The 15,489-nt window shown below is 42.7% G+C and overlaps 5 protein-coding genes across 5 annotated transcripts; 2 read left to right on the top strand and 3 right to left on the bottom strand.

Moving 5' to 3' along the window:
• Nucleotides 1-1,355: 1,355 nt before the first annotated feature.
• Nucleotides 1,356-1,829, bottom strand: LOC109623534 (histone H2A-like). The gene has a single exon (XM_020078028.2). It carries the CDS (start codon nt 1,792-1,794, stop codon nt 1,405-1,407), a length of 390 nt encoding a protein of 129 aa, XP_019933587.2. The 5' UTR covers nt 1,795-1,829; the 3' UTR covers nt 1,356-1,404.
• Nucleotides 1,830-4,894: 3,065 nt separating this feature from the next.
• Nucleotides 4,895-5,269, top strand: LOC138412371 (histone H2B). Its single transcript, XM_069536099.1, has one exon. The coding sequence runs from the start codon at nt 4,895-4,897 to the stop codon at nt 5,267-5,269; it is 375 nt and encodes a 124-aa protein (XP_069392200.1).
• A 2,124-nt stretch (nt 5,270-7,393) lies between these two features.
• LOC138412407 (histone H3) lies at nt 7,394-8,854 on the bottom strand. The gene has a single exon (XM_069536212.1). The coding sequence runs from the start codon at nt 8,846-8,848 to the stop codon at nt 8,438-8,440; it is 411 nt and encodes a 136-aa protein (XP_069392313.1). The 5' UTR covers nt 8,849-8,854; the 3' UTR covers nt 7,394-8,437.
• A 319-nt stretch (nt 8,855-9,173) lies between these two features.
• On the top strand, nt 9,174-9,581 carry LOC138412409 (histone H2A). Its single transcript, XM_069536214.1, has one exon. It carries the CDS (start codon nt 9,176-9,178, stop codon nt 9,560-9,562), a length of 387 nt encoding a protein of 128 aa, XP_069392315.1. The 5' UTR covers nt 9,174-9,175; the 3' UTR covers nt 9,563-9,581.
• Nucleotides 9,582-11,364: 1,783 nt separating this feature from the next.
• On the bottom strand, nt 11,365-12,257 carry LOC138412433 (histone H1-like). The gene has a single exon (XM_069536278.1). The coding sequence runs from the start codon at nt 12,048-12,050 to the stop codon at nt 11,421-11,423; it is 630 nt and encodes a 209-aa protein (XP_069392379.1). The 5' UTR covers nt 12,051-12,257; the 3' UTR covers nt 11,365-11,420.
• Nucleotides 12,258-15,489: the final 3,232 nt, after the last annotated feature.

Raw genomic sequence — 15,489 nt, forward strand, 5'->3', positions numbered from 1 at the left:
TTTTAGCTCACTGAAGAAGACCCTGAGAAGAGGTTGAAAAATCAGAAAAACACATGGAGCTTCATATTGAATTGATCCAGAGTTACGCTCCTCTGGGGAACAACAGTAAACTTCAATGTGCAAAGTGTTTATTGAGGAATCCAAACCATTCAGATGCCGACAGAGCTACATGCACTGTTGTTCGGGATGACGGTTGAGTTCCATTTAGCTGCTCCAGATTCATGGTCCTGATGTTGTGCATGCTGGATCACTGTCATGTTTACTGGAGCACTTTAATACAATGCAGGACTTTGTCAATGTTTTTATTAAAATATGTGTCACTCCTTTGAAACATGTCTATAATCACACATGTGACCGGACACACACAGCACTACACTTTTAAAACCTGATTATAAAAACATAATGAAAAGTACCTTCAGAGTTATTATATATGACTACAGTACTATGTAAATAATTAGGTTAGTAAGTAACATATCAATATACATTAAATCATTATTCATTCTAGTATTTTTGTTTCATGATAGATGTAACAAGGAACAATTTAGTCAGATAAACCCACACTATCTATTCCATTAGACACACGTTAAAATGTTTATTTATGCATTGATATTGTTCAGCTTGAGGACAAATGTATGCAGGTCCTTTTATTGCCGTCGAACAGGGGTCACCAACCTTTTTGAAACTGAGAGCTACTTCATGGGTACTGAGTCACACGAAGGCCTACCAGTTTCATACACTCTATTAATGTTAAATGATACTCATCTATGTGAAGACACTGATCACGTTAATGATTCCTCACAATAATTATCAACAATGACTTAACAACGTGGGAAACAGATAATATCAATATTCAACACTTATTTCTATTAATCTCAGCAATTGTTTAAATTTTCAGATGATCACTTCGACATTTCATAAGAAAAATGTCTCATTTTCACGAGCCACTGATAAAACCTTTTAACAAATCATAGTCAATAGTCAACTTCAACATGAGAATACAAATTTGACAATATAAAAAGTAAATAATTAGATTTAATTAGAAATGCATATCAAATTTTACACGCAGCTGGTGAGTTGTTATTATTAGAACAGGCCTACGGGCGACTCATGTGGTCCTTAGAGGCTACCTGGTGCCCACGGGCACCGTGTTCATGACCCCTGCTGAAGAACCATGTCCCTAAAATGTATTTAATCTTGAAGTGTATATTCATTGTTTTAATTCTTCCAGATTTGAAACAGAAACTAAACCAGTTAATATGTAGTGGATGCCAATGCACCTAAAATGACTTGTGTGTACTGTATTTTCCAAGTTGGTGGGGAACATGAGGAGACTTGCTCTTTACCAGAGGTGAGTGTGTGGCTCTGAAAAGAGCCTTTGTGTTGGTGGTTTCCAGCAGCTTCGCTTTACTTGGACTTGGCGGCCTTCTCGGTCTTCTTGGGCAACAGAACAGCCTGGATGTTGGGCAGCACGCCGCCCTGAGCGATGGTCACTCCGCCCAGGAGTTTGTTGAGCTCCTCGTCGTTGCGGACGGCCAGCTGCAGGTGGCGGGGGATGATACGGGTCTTCTTGTTGTCGCGGGCGGCGTTTCCAGCCAGCTCCAGGATCTCAGCGGTCAGGTACTCCAGCACAGCCGCCAGGTAGACGGGGGCGCCGGCACCGACGCGCTGAGCATAGTTGCCTTTACGCAGCAGCCTGTGAACACGACCGACGGGGAACTGGAGCCCAGCGCGGGACGAGCGGGTCTTTGCCTTCGCTCTGGCTTTTCCGGCTCCGGTCTTTCCACGTCCAGACATGTTGTAGTTTGAGTTTCTATCTCACGGTGTCGAGACGACGTGGAGACAAAGGGAAGTGACGGGCTTTTATACTAAAATTGCGGCTCCGAGCTTTACGCTCATTGGCCACACTGAATCCTTAGTGTGACTATCCAATCAAAAATGAGTAGTGAAGCTGCTGTAGAGATTATGCAACTTCCGCTCAACAATTTGTAGAATTACAAATTATAATGAGACCGAGAATTTAAAACAAACTGAATGATCACATTTGGAAAAACGTAGATATTGAAACTCTAACAACTTGTTGGTTTTGTCAGGTCCTCACGCTGCCTCTTGGCTTGCCTGTGCACTGAGATCATTTCTCACTTCCTCCCAGGTTAGTTCATTAGTATTCAGATGATTTGCAGCTGCTTTAACTATCAATTGTATTCTTTCTGTTTTTCATTTAGTTTCCATTGTAGCATTTATGACTCCTACTAGTTTCTTTAAATCAACCCATGCTTTGCCCTCTTTTGGTTGTTCTTGTCTTTTAGTATATTGTTTTTCATTTCTGTATCTTGACTTTCTGCCTCCCCTCTGGTTCACCATCTCGACCACATCTGCATATGTGATTTTGTTTTGTACCCGGACCTGTTGTATCTCTACCTCCATCTTCATTACTTCACATCCTCCATATGCCACACTATGGTTTCCTCCACAGTTACAACATTGTGGTTGCTGCCCTTGCCCACACTGTTCATACTCATGATCCTCACCACTTCTAACACACCTTCTTTTACCTTTACATGTCATAGCAGTATGTCCACATCTTTGACATTTAAAGCATATTATTGGTTTTGGTATATATTCCCTCACTGTGTATGAAAGTATCACAGCAGTACTCTCTTTGGAGGAATCGCTTCTTCAAATTCCAGCAATATACTTTCATTATCCGTCTTTACTCCTTCTCTGAAGGCCTGATCTCCTTGCATCCTTCAATTTCCCACCTTTCAGATTTGCTTTTATTTCTTCTATGGTTACCTCAACTGGCATTCCCCAAATCACTCCCTTAATCCACCTGCTTCCATTCTCCCGGGGTGTAAATGGCCATATGTGGTGACACATTTTATTTTGAAGTATTCCTAACCGGAAATTAAGCGGCTCACAAAAATGGAAACTTGGGGGTGTGTTGGAGACTGTTTTCTACTACGTTCGCTTCGAGAGTTTAAAAAGAGACGTTCTGCTGCTGATGAGATTCAGCATCCGTGAGACTCAACACACGCCGACATGTCTGGACGAGGAAAGGGAGGAAAAGGTCTCGGTAAAGGAGGCGCAAAGCGTCATCGCAAAGTTCTCCGTGATAACATCCAGGGAATCACCAAGCCCGCCATCCGCCGCCTGGCTCGCCGTGGCGGAGTGAAGCGTATCTCCGGTCTGATCTACGAGGAGACCCGCGGCGTGTTGAAGGTTTTCCTGGAGAATGTCATCCGCGATGCTGTCACCTACACCGAGCACGCCAAGAGGAAGACCGTGACCGCCATGGACGTGGTGTATGCTCTGAAGAGACAGGGCCGCACTCTGTACGGCTTCGGTGGATAAACTCACTTTCAACAGCTCAACAACACAACGGCTCTTTTAAGAGCCACACACTGAGTCAATGAGAGCTCACATCCTCTGCTCAACACTCATCACTAGTTCTTCCAGAGAACCACAATCAATCAGGGTCTGAAGATAGATAGATTCTTTATTGATCCTTAAGGAGATTCAAGCTTCCGATGGCAGTAACATACATCGAACATACATTAGACTTGACTTATGCATTAGGGCTAACTCATAACACAGTAATCATACACAAAATGCCTGAGATTAATGTACATTTAAATGTGTACAGAGGAATTAAAGAAACTAAATTAAACAATTGAAGCACAATCACACTTTGACAGAGAAATTAAAACATTTGCATAGGATTTAAATATATACAGAGGAATTCAAAATGTGTAGGGATATTAAATATTTGCAGAAAATATGCATAGAAAATAAATATTAAACTGTTAGGTTAACCCATGCTAATCATCTATATAAAAACTAGAAGGTAACTATAGAAATAAAAATGTTTTATGCAACCTTAAACTACATTCAAAATATGAAGTGACCATAGAAGATTGACATAAATGGGGATAAAGGACTGTGTGCAGTTAAATTAGGTTGTAAACAGATGAATGAAATGACTGAATGAATGAATGAAAGTCCCAGTCAAAGCATGTAGCAGAGGTTGATAGAATCATGATCTTAGTGTAACGTGAGTGTTCAATGTGGAGAGTTGAATCTCTTGATGTGATGAAACTGGAGACAGACTTGTGAAGCTGTACTTTACTGATCTCCTCACTGATCATCATCAACCACACATACTTCCTGCTTCTCACTCCTGTGACTGAACTAACCAAGAGGAAGCCAGAAAGGCCACAGACTGAGGTGAAAGAAGTGCAGATGCAGGTTCAACACTTACTAATGAAGCTAAATAGTTTCATGTAGAAACACACACATGTAAATAACTCAACAGTCAACATTGTAAACATTTATGTAAATTACCATAAACACATGAATCAACTTAACTAAGGTGTTGGGGACACAAAGAGAGAGACTGGAGGGAGACCAGGAATACTTGTGTAACCATCACATTTAAGCTCCGTCAGACTGGTTGTTATAATGAAGACAATAATTATATTCAGTTCAATCTAAATGAACAGATTAATAAACCTGAAGTTTAACTGACTTGGTGTTTTACTGTGACGATCAAGTGTTCCCTTAATATTTAGAGCAGTGTGTTTATCAGGTCGCTTTAGTTCAGATAGTTTGAAATGATACTAATGTGATACTAACATCAATAATAAGAACATATATAGTTTCAGACATCATGCATTTCTTAACCCCCCAAATGTTCCAGTTCATCTCTACAGTTCAACCTCTGTCAGCAGCAGAATAATGGACTCTGGACATGGAGACACGCCCACTGCTGGTACAATGACGATCAACATTCAGCCAATCACAGAGAGGGAACAGCACAGCAGCTTTACATGTGTTGTGTTCAAATACAGCCTGTTCACTGACGACTTCATTCATTTGATCGAATAATATCGTGACGATGCCTGAACCAGCGAAGTCCGCGCCCAAGAAGGGCTCCAAGAAAGCGGTGACGAAGGCCCCCGGTAAGGGCGGAAAGAAGAGGAGAAAGAGCAGGAAGGAGAGCTACGCCATCTACGTGTACAAGGTGCTGAAGCAGGTCCACCCCGACACTGGGATCTCCTCCAAGGCCATGGGCATCATGAACTCCTTCGTGAGCGACATCTTCGAGCGCATCGCCGGTGAGGCCTCTCGTCTGGCTCATTACAACAAGCGCTCCACCATCACCTCCAGGGAGATTCAGACCGCCGTCCGCCTGCTGCTGCCCGGTGAGCTGGCTAAACACGCCGTGTCTGAGGGCACCAAGGCCGTGACCAAGTACACCAGCTCCAAGTAAACCACTCTGGAGACATCACATCAAACCAACGGCTCTTTTAAGAGCCACACACTTTCTCTATGGAGACAAACTGTCCTGACTCGAACAACATGTGCACCAACACTCAAATAGCCACTTTACACTAATACTGGAACTGTGGTGAATTCAATCATGGTTCAATTTAATACTCATGGTTCATATTGAATTAGTTTTATTGTCCAGTGTCCCAACGCTCTGAATCATTCACACAATGGATTCATTGGTTCTGTTGATAATGTATCATTTCTTAACAATCAGTGTGTTCACTTGACTTGCAAACACATTGATGATTAAATTAAAAATATGTCTAATGTTGTTGCCACAGATCATCTAAAGGACAAACCGGTCTGAGGCACGTCTCTATATTTACTGATTCTTCTTCTGGCTTTTTGGCTCTTAGCTATGAACAGTTACGTGCATTACCGCCACCAACTGGTCTGGAGTGTGGACACAAAGACTGAGTTTGTGTTTGTTTACTGAAGGACAGCGCCTGTAAAAACAGAAGAAGAAGTTGGACCTGGGGGTTGTTATGAAAAGTTGGCAGAAAGTTTGCCAACAGAAAATATGTTGAATGGAGGAAAATACTTATACATTGACCTCTGACAAACCAAAGGAACGGCACAGACTTCAACTGAGAAGTGAAAGTTAATGTGAGATGTGAAACGGGACCTGAGACAGAACCGGGGACAAACACCATGTTGTCTCCAGGATGGAAAACTACTGAGAGACAAAGACTTTCTGACGCTGAAGTCTCAGGTTTTCTGTTGAACAGGTAATTTACTACATCAATACAAAGTCAATCTGTTGTTCAATAGATTATTATTTTTTGTATATTCAAACTGATGCTGTTATAGTAACATTTACATTGTTACAGATTCATATTGTGAATTACTCCAGACTAAGATCACTGTAGTACTTGTTGACTTATCCTAGATCTATTTATTTGGTTTAGTGAACTTCCCACCATCCCAGGATGTAAAATCATTTATTACAGGAGAAGACCACTGTGTCATGTATCACTTATTTTCTTACTGTTCTTTTACAGCTTTCTCACCCTGATACATCAAGTTCAATGACAAACCTGTTTCAGATCCAACTGTATTCAGCAACTGAGTTTGCACTGGAACACAGGCAAGTCAATGCATTGAACAGTTGTTCATTAACTAATGTTGTATTAACAAGTTTATTTCTTCCATTCTGTTATTTCATCTGCTTTCTTGCTGCCATTTTACCATATCCATTAAAACAAAGCTTGAACTGTTTTAGCATTGTAATATTAATTATTGTTTTTCACAGCTTGCATCTGCAATTACAGAACGGCTGTAATCGTAGTTTTCCTCCATGTTGTCCTCCTGCTCTGACACATCCTCCTTCAAATCACTATCTGCTTCCTCATCTTGGAAGATCAGATCAAGGGCGTCTTGCACAGTTTGTCTTGCTGTCGTAACCTCAGTCACTGAAATGGCAGCTCACTTGCCTTAATAATCTCATTATAAAGACCAGTAATTTCAAATACATGGATTGCAATGTATATATTTATTGGATTATTTTGTTACATATTTCATGCTTTCAGGTGCAGATCTGTTATCTGTGTCAAGTCACCTTCTGACCTCTGTTCCTTATGTGAACCATATATAATCACTCTTATGCTGTTTTACTCTTTCACTGTTTCGAGATCTGCGAGATCTGCCCCCACCCTTCATTACATTGATCATTGAATCAACAGTGTGAGTGAACCTTTGATAACGTTCCTCTATTGTACTGACACATGGCTGTGGATGAAATGTCAGGAGTTGATTGTTGAAAGATGTTTACAGTGTTATCTGATCTAGAGTTGTGTCGTTCAAGAACGAACCAAATCTTTTGTCTGGCTCATTAACATGAACGATGGGAACTGAGTCGCGTTTGGTTGGGAGCCGTTCTTTTTTTTCTCTCTCGCTGAGTTCACACCTATGGTTCACAGTTGCTCACACAAGCTCCTCCAGTGAGTGAGACGGAGAGAGCATGGGGAGGAGCACCTAAGCAACAAGTTCACGTTGTGCATGCTCCCTTCATGTGAGGGCCTCAGTGAAAAACAAAGAAAAAAAAAAGCGAGTGCATCTGAGTCTGCAGTGCAGTGAACAGCAGCCTGAAAGAGGGGGAGGACCGTCCGTCGTCGTTCTGCAAAATGAGCCCAAGGAAAAGGAGCAGCATTTAGATGCACTTTTCGCTTGAGGCAGACAGAAAGGCTAAGTGCTATATTTGCCAGAAGTTAATTTCATTGAAATCTGGCTCCTCAAATAATTTGCACAGGCATTATAAAACTCAACACCCCACTGTTAAAATCTCAGAGGTGAGGAGAGTGCATGACTCTGACGATGAAGTGGAGAGTGCCTGTACTTCTGCCTCCACATCAGGCAGACGTAGGTGTTGCATGAATAACACAAGTCAAAGTAGTTTTACACACATACACACTTTATACAAAGGGTAAATAGTGATATTACTGTCAACTCAGAGGGATATAGCAGTGGAATATTTACAATTAATCCATATCAGACTTTAAAATCTTGTCCACACGTGTCAAATGAAGCCATAATCAATATTTCAGAATAATTCAAACTGAAATATTGGTGGGAAATCTGAGTTCAAAATTGGTCTGATCCAAATCTCAGCCCATCATTCCTCCCTGTGATTATTTCCAGGATAAATGAATTAACCCAGGCTGGCTTCTTAAAAGTGAATTAATATAAAAATGAGCCAAATGAGCCAGTCTTTTAAATGGCTCTTTGAAATGACCAGATCCCAAATATTCAGCTCCCTCCAAAGATCCATAAATCCCATCTCTAATCTGATCAACACAGACATAATAGAATGTCTGTCCAGAATCAGTGTGGTCTGTTATTGTAAATTTAAAAAATGGTCTGACAGATCTAGAGTGTGATTGAAAGTGAATGGTTTATTCACATTATTTGTCTATTAATGAATTAAATGCTGAACTATGAACATCATTAGCAACATCACTTATATTGGTGATTATTTGGTGCTGAAAGCTTCTAGATCTATGATCAGTCAGTAACTAGTGAGAGCAGCGGAGGAGTTTTGTCTTGAGTGCAGTGAAGTGGCTCTTAAAAGAGCCGTTGTTATCGTGAGTGGAGCAGCAGCAGTAGCAGTTTAAGCTCTCTCTCCGCGGATGCGGCGGGCCAGCTGGATGTCCTTGGGCATGATGGTCACCCTCTTGGCGTGGATGGCGCACAGGTTGGTGTCCTCGAACAGGCCGACCAGGTAAGCCTCGCTGGCCTCCTGCAGAGCCATGACAGCGGAGCTCTGGAAGCGCAGGTCGGTCTTGAAATCCTGAGCGATTTCTCTGACCAGGCGCTGGAAGGGCAGCTTGCGGATCAGCAGCTCCGTAGATTTCTGGTAGCGACGGATCTCTCTCAGAGCCACGGTACCGGGCCTGTAACGGTGAGGCTTCTTCACGCCGCCGGTGGCCGGGGCGCTCTTGCGCGCAGCCTTGGTGGCCAGCTGCTTCCTGGGGGCTTTGCCTCCGGTGGATTTACGAGCGGTCTGCTTGGTTCTTGCCATTGTATGTTTTCTTTCTCTGATCTTGAGAAAAAGTGAAGTAGAGCAGCGACACTCTGCTTTTAAACGACGGAGCTTGTCGCGAAATGGTGACGTGATTTCAGATCCCCGGGTCCTGATTGGTGAGAGGCTCCTCCTGGAGCTCAGCTCCGCCCAAAGGAGCGACCCATCGCCTGAGTCCCCGCTGCTTATTGGAGAAAAGTGCAGAACGCCCTCCCCTGCTCCGCTGGAGGCTTCTTCTCTGCTCCCGCGCGATCCGCTGAGATATAAGCGAGGGTTCGAGCTGTTTGCCGCAGTTTCTCTTGACGTGTTTCAGGAAACGATTTGAAAATGTCCGGAAGAGGCAAAACAGGTGGAAAGGCCAGAGCGAAGGCAAAGACCCGCTCGTCCCGCGCTGGGCTCCAGTTTCCCGTCGGTCGTGTTCACAGGCTGCTGCGTAAAGGCAACTATGCTCAGCGCGTCGGTGCCGGCGCCCCCGTCTACTTGGCGGCTGTGCTGGAGTACCTGACCGCTGAGATCCTGGAGCTGGCTGGAAACGCCGCCCGCGACAACAAGAAGACCCGTATCATCCCCCGCCACCTGCAGCTGGCCGTCCGCAACGACGAGGAGCTCAACAAACTCCTGGGCGGAGTGACCATCGCTCAGGGCGGCGTGCTGCCCAACATCCAGGCTGTTCTGTTGCCCAAGAAGACCGAGAAGGCCGCCAAGTCCAAGTAAAGCGAAGCTGCTGGAAACCTCCAACACAAAGGCTCTTTTAAGAGCCACACACTCACCTCTGGTAAAGAGCAAGTCTCCACATGTCCTAATCTAACTTCGAAAATACACAAGTACTGAACAAACAAGGAACAGAAGTTATACCTCAGGTTGTTGAGTACCCATAGCTGATAAAACATGTGATTAGTATTGTTTCAGATTTACACTCTATGGGGAAATGGTGCCACATTAATAACTGGTACAACATATTCCAGCAATTTAACAAAGGACAACGTTTTAAGTAAAACCATATGGTTGTTTACTGTTGTTCAACATGTTACTCAAACATTTTAGTAAGGGTTAAATTCTGACCTTTTTGTGTTAGATACAGAAATAATGTATGTATACATGTACTTTTGTGTAGTTAACATGTTTGTGTGACTCGAACATGACATTAGCCAACAAGGTATCCATTAAATACACATTTTAACACATACATAAACTTTTACAGTTTGTATATGTGTTAGAATTCAGTGAGCAATGACTCAATTTATCCCACATGCACCATTTTCACAAAACTGGTTCACACAGTAACTCAGATCAACAGTTATTTTGAGGTTATGAACATGATGAATTCACTTTGCATGACTGACTGATTCATATTACTCTGTTCTCCCCTATGTGTGTATTTAAATGTGTAGCTTGTTTCCACAGAGACTTGAAGTGTAAAGTGGCTGCGCTCTGCTCCACAACATCCATTCATAAAACAAACTGTTGAAGTACAGCACCTAAACACAACTAACTGCTCTGTCCATGGTCCTGAAACAATGTGTCTAATTTAGTAGTTTAAAATTATATTCTGAAAGTTAGTAGCCTTCGTCAGACGTGGTTTTAACGTTAGCTCCAACTGTGTAAACACACCTACACATGGCTGTTGTCAAGGTGGAGAGAACAAGTCAGGATAGGGTTCGAGAGGTTTAGATACAAAGGTAAAATGATTATGATTTGAAAGAAACTTTCTTTTAAATCTGAAAAACTAAATTGCTATTGAGCAATTACATGTGAGCACTGGGTGTAAATGACTATATGTGGACACACCCAAGCAGAGTCATAGTCAAGATTTGAAAAACAATCTTCAGGTGGGAGTTACTTAGATTTACTTCCACACAAGATCTGTTGATATTTACATGAAACAAATTAACTTAGTGTTTGAATCATTAGATGAGAATAAAACAGGAGCAGCTGACCTACTGGAAAACAAAGCTTCTGACAGGACATGTAGGAGACTTCATCATGGTAGTGAACGGTGTTCTGGTTCACACATTGTAGTGCAGCGCCATCTCTTGGAATCCGGATGTTACTACATATTCTCATGCAAATTGGACATCGTCAATTCTAAGTGGCTCAAAGTCAATAACTGACTCATTCTTATGCGTTTACTAAGATAAATATACAGTAAGACAATAAATATGTTTCTACACAACCAAATATGACAAATTAATAATTGTTAAGAAGAAAATCTAAATTATAAATATATGATGTAAAGCTGAAATCGATGTACATGATGTTGCACAGTGTGTGTGTGTGTGTGTGTGTGTGTGTGTGTGTGTCTGTAGTAGACTGCTTCTCCTTCAGTGTCTAAAGATATTTTAAATGTATTTGATGTATTTGACATTAAATAACTTAACATTGTAACAAATAAATATTGAACATGTTTCTATCTAACTCGACTCTCTTCAGTCAAGAAGTCAGTCTCTACATATGTGTTGCCAGTGAGTGACAGTGGTGATGTTTGATGAGGAAGCAGCTCTTTGTGGATCGACGTGTGTGGCTCTTAAAAGAGCCTTTTAGCAGGATGAACATGTTTCACAGTGAGGACAGCTCACTTCTTCTTGGCTGCTGTCTTCTTCACTTTGGGTTTGGCAGCCTTCTTCGCGGGGGCTTTCTTGGCTGCAGGAGCCTTTTTCGCCACCTTCTTGGGGCTCTTGACTGCCACCTTCTTAGGGCTCTTCGCCACCTTCTTGGGGCTCTTGGCTGCTTTCTTGGCCGCTGCTGGTTTCGTCACCTTCTTCGGGGACTTTTTAGCGGCTGCTGGCTTCTTGGCTGCCGCTGCTTTGGCCTTTTTGGCCGCTAGGGGTTTCTTGGCGGCGGGCTTCTTCACTTTGAGAGCAGCCGTCTTGACCGGCTTCTTCACCTTGGGCTCCACCTTCTTGTTGATCTTGAACGAGCCGGAGGCCCCGGTTCCCTTGGTCTGGACCAGGGTCCCCTTGATCACCAGGCCCTTGATGGCGGTGTTGACGCGGGACTTGTTCTTCTCCACATCGTAGCCTCCGGCAGCCAGAGCCTTCTTGAGGGCGGCCGCTGACACGCCGCTCCGCTCCTTGGACGCGGACACGGCTTCGATGATGATCTCCCTGACGCTGGGGCCGACCTTCTTCGGTTTCACAACCTTCTTCTTGGCCGCTTTGGCCGGGGCGGCGGCTGGAGCTGGAGCTGGAGGGACTTCTGCCATCTTTGTCTCTGAGTTTAGATCAACGAGGAACTATCGGAGTGACTGACGGACTAATGAAGAGTCCCGATCGGGAGGCGGTACTTGAACACACCATGAGAACCGTGGAGACTCAATCCAGCCGTGGCTCCTGTGTGCAGTGTGAACGCCGAGACACTTGTGTTTTCTCTTCACTGATAAACGAGTGAAACATCAGTGGGTGAGCGGTGCTGGAGGCTGACAGTGAGGAAGCAGGTAGCGGACTTGTGTGTCTTCATATTGAAGTCATGAAGAGCTCTGATGCTCTCTGCATTTTGTCGGTGGAGCCTCCAAACCTCACCCGTTCACCGCGGTGAGCAGCGCTGCTCGGCGGCTTTTCCCACTCGTTTCTCTCCTAAAATGACTTGAAAAGCACCACAGCTCCACCAACATCCGTCTCCCAGCTGCTCCACATGTTTGTTCAGAGAGACCGAGTCAAAACAAGCAGCTGCTGATGATCCTTTGGAAGAAAGTCAGGTTATTGTGCAGGCAGCAAACACACCGCTGATGGCCGAGGCTCATGGTGAAGTGGTGCCAGACTTTCTATCAGAGCCGTGAACGTTTCATGCTGAGGATGCTGGAGAGTCATTCTATCATTAGAGCTACATTTCATGTCCATGGGTTGGATTAGTCAATTTGACTAAATATTCACTTCAAACTATGATCACATTAATATTGGGCCACATTTCTCTTTCATTTAATACAAAAAGTCAACAGGTTCCATCATTTATTAGAAAATGTGTATGATATACTGCATTTGGTTGTTTTTCCTGCTGTCAGATTTGGTAAATGAGTCATTGCATGATTGGACTACACATCATATAAACCAAAAACTTTAGCTTTCTTTGCTAAATAGTTTAGTTGTTCCCATAATATATCCCCATTGTGTGCTAAATCCATCATTTGGCAAGCTTAATCTCTCATGACTTTTAAAATATTTAAATGAAAATAAACATTCAAAGTATTTACTTTGTCAACCGTGTTACGGACATAAGTTGTGTCACAGTAGAAATGATTGAAGTACTACACATTTGATAAACCACTTGTTTAAAATGCCTTGAGTCTTTTCACTAGGGGTTCTTAGGTTTTTTGTCTTACTGATTAAAAAATATGAAATTTGCACTAGATATCGGATTTTTTGTGGGATGGTGATGATGCTATATCACAATGATCCATGTTCCATAAAAACATTGTTTTATTCATATGAGTATATTGCTGGAGATAGAGATACTTTTGAAAAGCTATGGACTACTCATTTAATATAGGTGAGTCTAGTTACAGTGTATCTATTCAGAGTATAATATGGACAACACAGTGTCCCTTCTAATGAGTGAATCCCTTCTAAAGGTATCATGTGAATCACATAGGATAGGTCATTTCTGCTAAACTGGACCTTGCTGCAGTGAGTGATATGGAGGCTGCCATGGTTGGATTACAGTCCGTCAGAGACCGCAGAGCTTTCAGCCTACAGGGCTACGCAGGTAAAAACAAATGGACTGACACAAGACAGGGGGCTCTTGACATAAACCAAATGCCAAGAGAGTGACACACTCTCAGACTAAAACTGAATCCAGTGCTGGAGCAAAATACAGATGGATGAGGAATGAAAGGAAAAGATAACCAAGATTGTCAGTTGGGGGATCTATGACCAGGGCCTGTACTACGAGGCCAAACCTGCTCTTATCGCGATAAATTCAGGATAAATTCAGGTTTTCTAGTCATACAAAGCTTGTTCACATCTTATCGGTGTAAATCACCATGGTAACTTATGCTGAACGGCTAACCTGCTCTGGAGCAGGTTAAATTGGAGATAAGAGATCAACCTGTATAAAAGTTCCACTCACTGACCAATCAATTCATTTGAAACATGACATCAATATTCTTAGAGGATCCCTTGGAGCTTTGAAAAAAGGGTTTTCAAATTAAAACGATTTTTGTTCACACCAATATTTATCTTGGTATTAGTTTTAATACTAACAAGCATGAAAACACATATCATGTGACAACTCGTATACAAGGGTGATGCACGTGCTGGAACAGGAAGTCTTTGATTGTTAGTTGTAGGATTGAAGCAGATCGCTTGAATAAAATCTCATCTCTTATTCATGTAAGCAGTTGTTTTAATGTAAAATACAGAATTTAACCACAAATCAGAAAGCGGTTGTGTGTGTCTACATCACCTGATTCTGTCCCATTACTCTGATATTGTATGATGTTTAGGGATCATCTTCAGCTCACCACAGATCTTATTGTGTAGTAAGAACACAAGCATTTCCCAAATTGCTGACTGTTCTTTTCCTGTTTCGATCCATCACTGTGGTACAGCTGACTCTACTTCATCATCAGGGTCATTATCTGCTAATTCCACTGACCTTACCTCCCTCGCTGCAATGCAACGTGCAGCCATGAAGCATGCAGAACCATTATTAGCCTTAGCTGCTTGTAGCATAACAATTGGCATTTGAGTTGGATTGTGGGTAATGCAGCCACCAGGCTTCGACAGGGAAGAAGTATTTGAAAGATGAATGTGTAGAATAGAGGACATTATATATCTTGTCCTGCTGTAACACAGACAGAGAGTGCAACACTTAATCAGTGCACAACTCTCGATCATTTAGATTTAAGCTTCTTGATTGAAGCTTGGTTTGCTTAGTGACAGTGTACCGGTCCTGATTTCCAGCAGCTTGTCTCTGTAAGTTCAATTCAATTCAATTCAATTTTATTTATATAGCGCCAATTCATAATTTACATTATCTCAAGGCACTTTACATTTAAAGGTCAAGACCTTAAAACAATATTAACATAGAGAAACCCAACAGTTCCCACAATGAGCAAGCACAGGCGACTGTGGAGAGGAAAAACTCCCTCATTAACAGGGAGAAACCTCTGGCAGAACCAGGCTCAATGTGGGCGGTCATCTGCCTCGACCGGTTGGGGTGAGGAAAGAAAAGTAAGGGGGGAGGAAAGGAGAGATGGGTGGAAAGCGGGGGAGAGAAGAGAGATGAGGTGGAGAGAGAGAGACCGGTAACAATTTGGCACCATCAAAATCAAGGCTAACCATAACAATAACAATGTATAGATCTACAACATGACTAGATATATTAATGAATTGCTGAGTTCTTGTAATAAATGCAGACAATGGTGATGGTGGTCGTTGTGGTCCTGTAGTCCCGGTGCCGGAGTTATCTGAAACGAGATAGAGAGATAAGCCAGAGGGACTATGGGAGGACAAAGTGACACTTTGACATGATGACATGTTAAAACTAATAAATAAATAAATAAATGAGTGTGGGGGGGCAGAGAGACAGAGAGACAGAGGGAAGTGAAGAAGTGCTCAGTGCATGATGGGCGTTCCCCCAGCAGTCTAAACCTATAGCAGCACAACTAAGGGATGGTTCAGGACTCACCTGATCCAGCCCTAACT

This window comes from Paralichthys olivaceus, chromosome 12, assembly GCF_024713975.1.
Source record: "Paralichthys olivaceus isolate ysfri-2021 chromosome 12, ASM2471397v2, whole genome shotgun sequence".
Taxonomy (NCBI): domain Eukaryota; kingdom Metazoa; phylum Chordata; class Actinopteri; order Pleuronectiformes; family Paralichthyidae; genus Paralichthys; species Paralichthys olivaceus.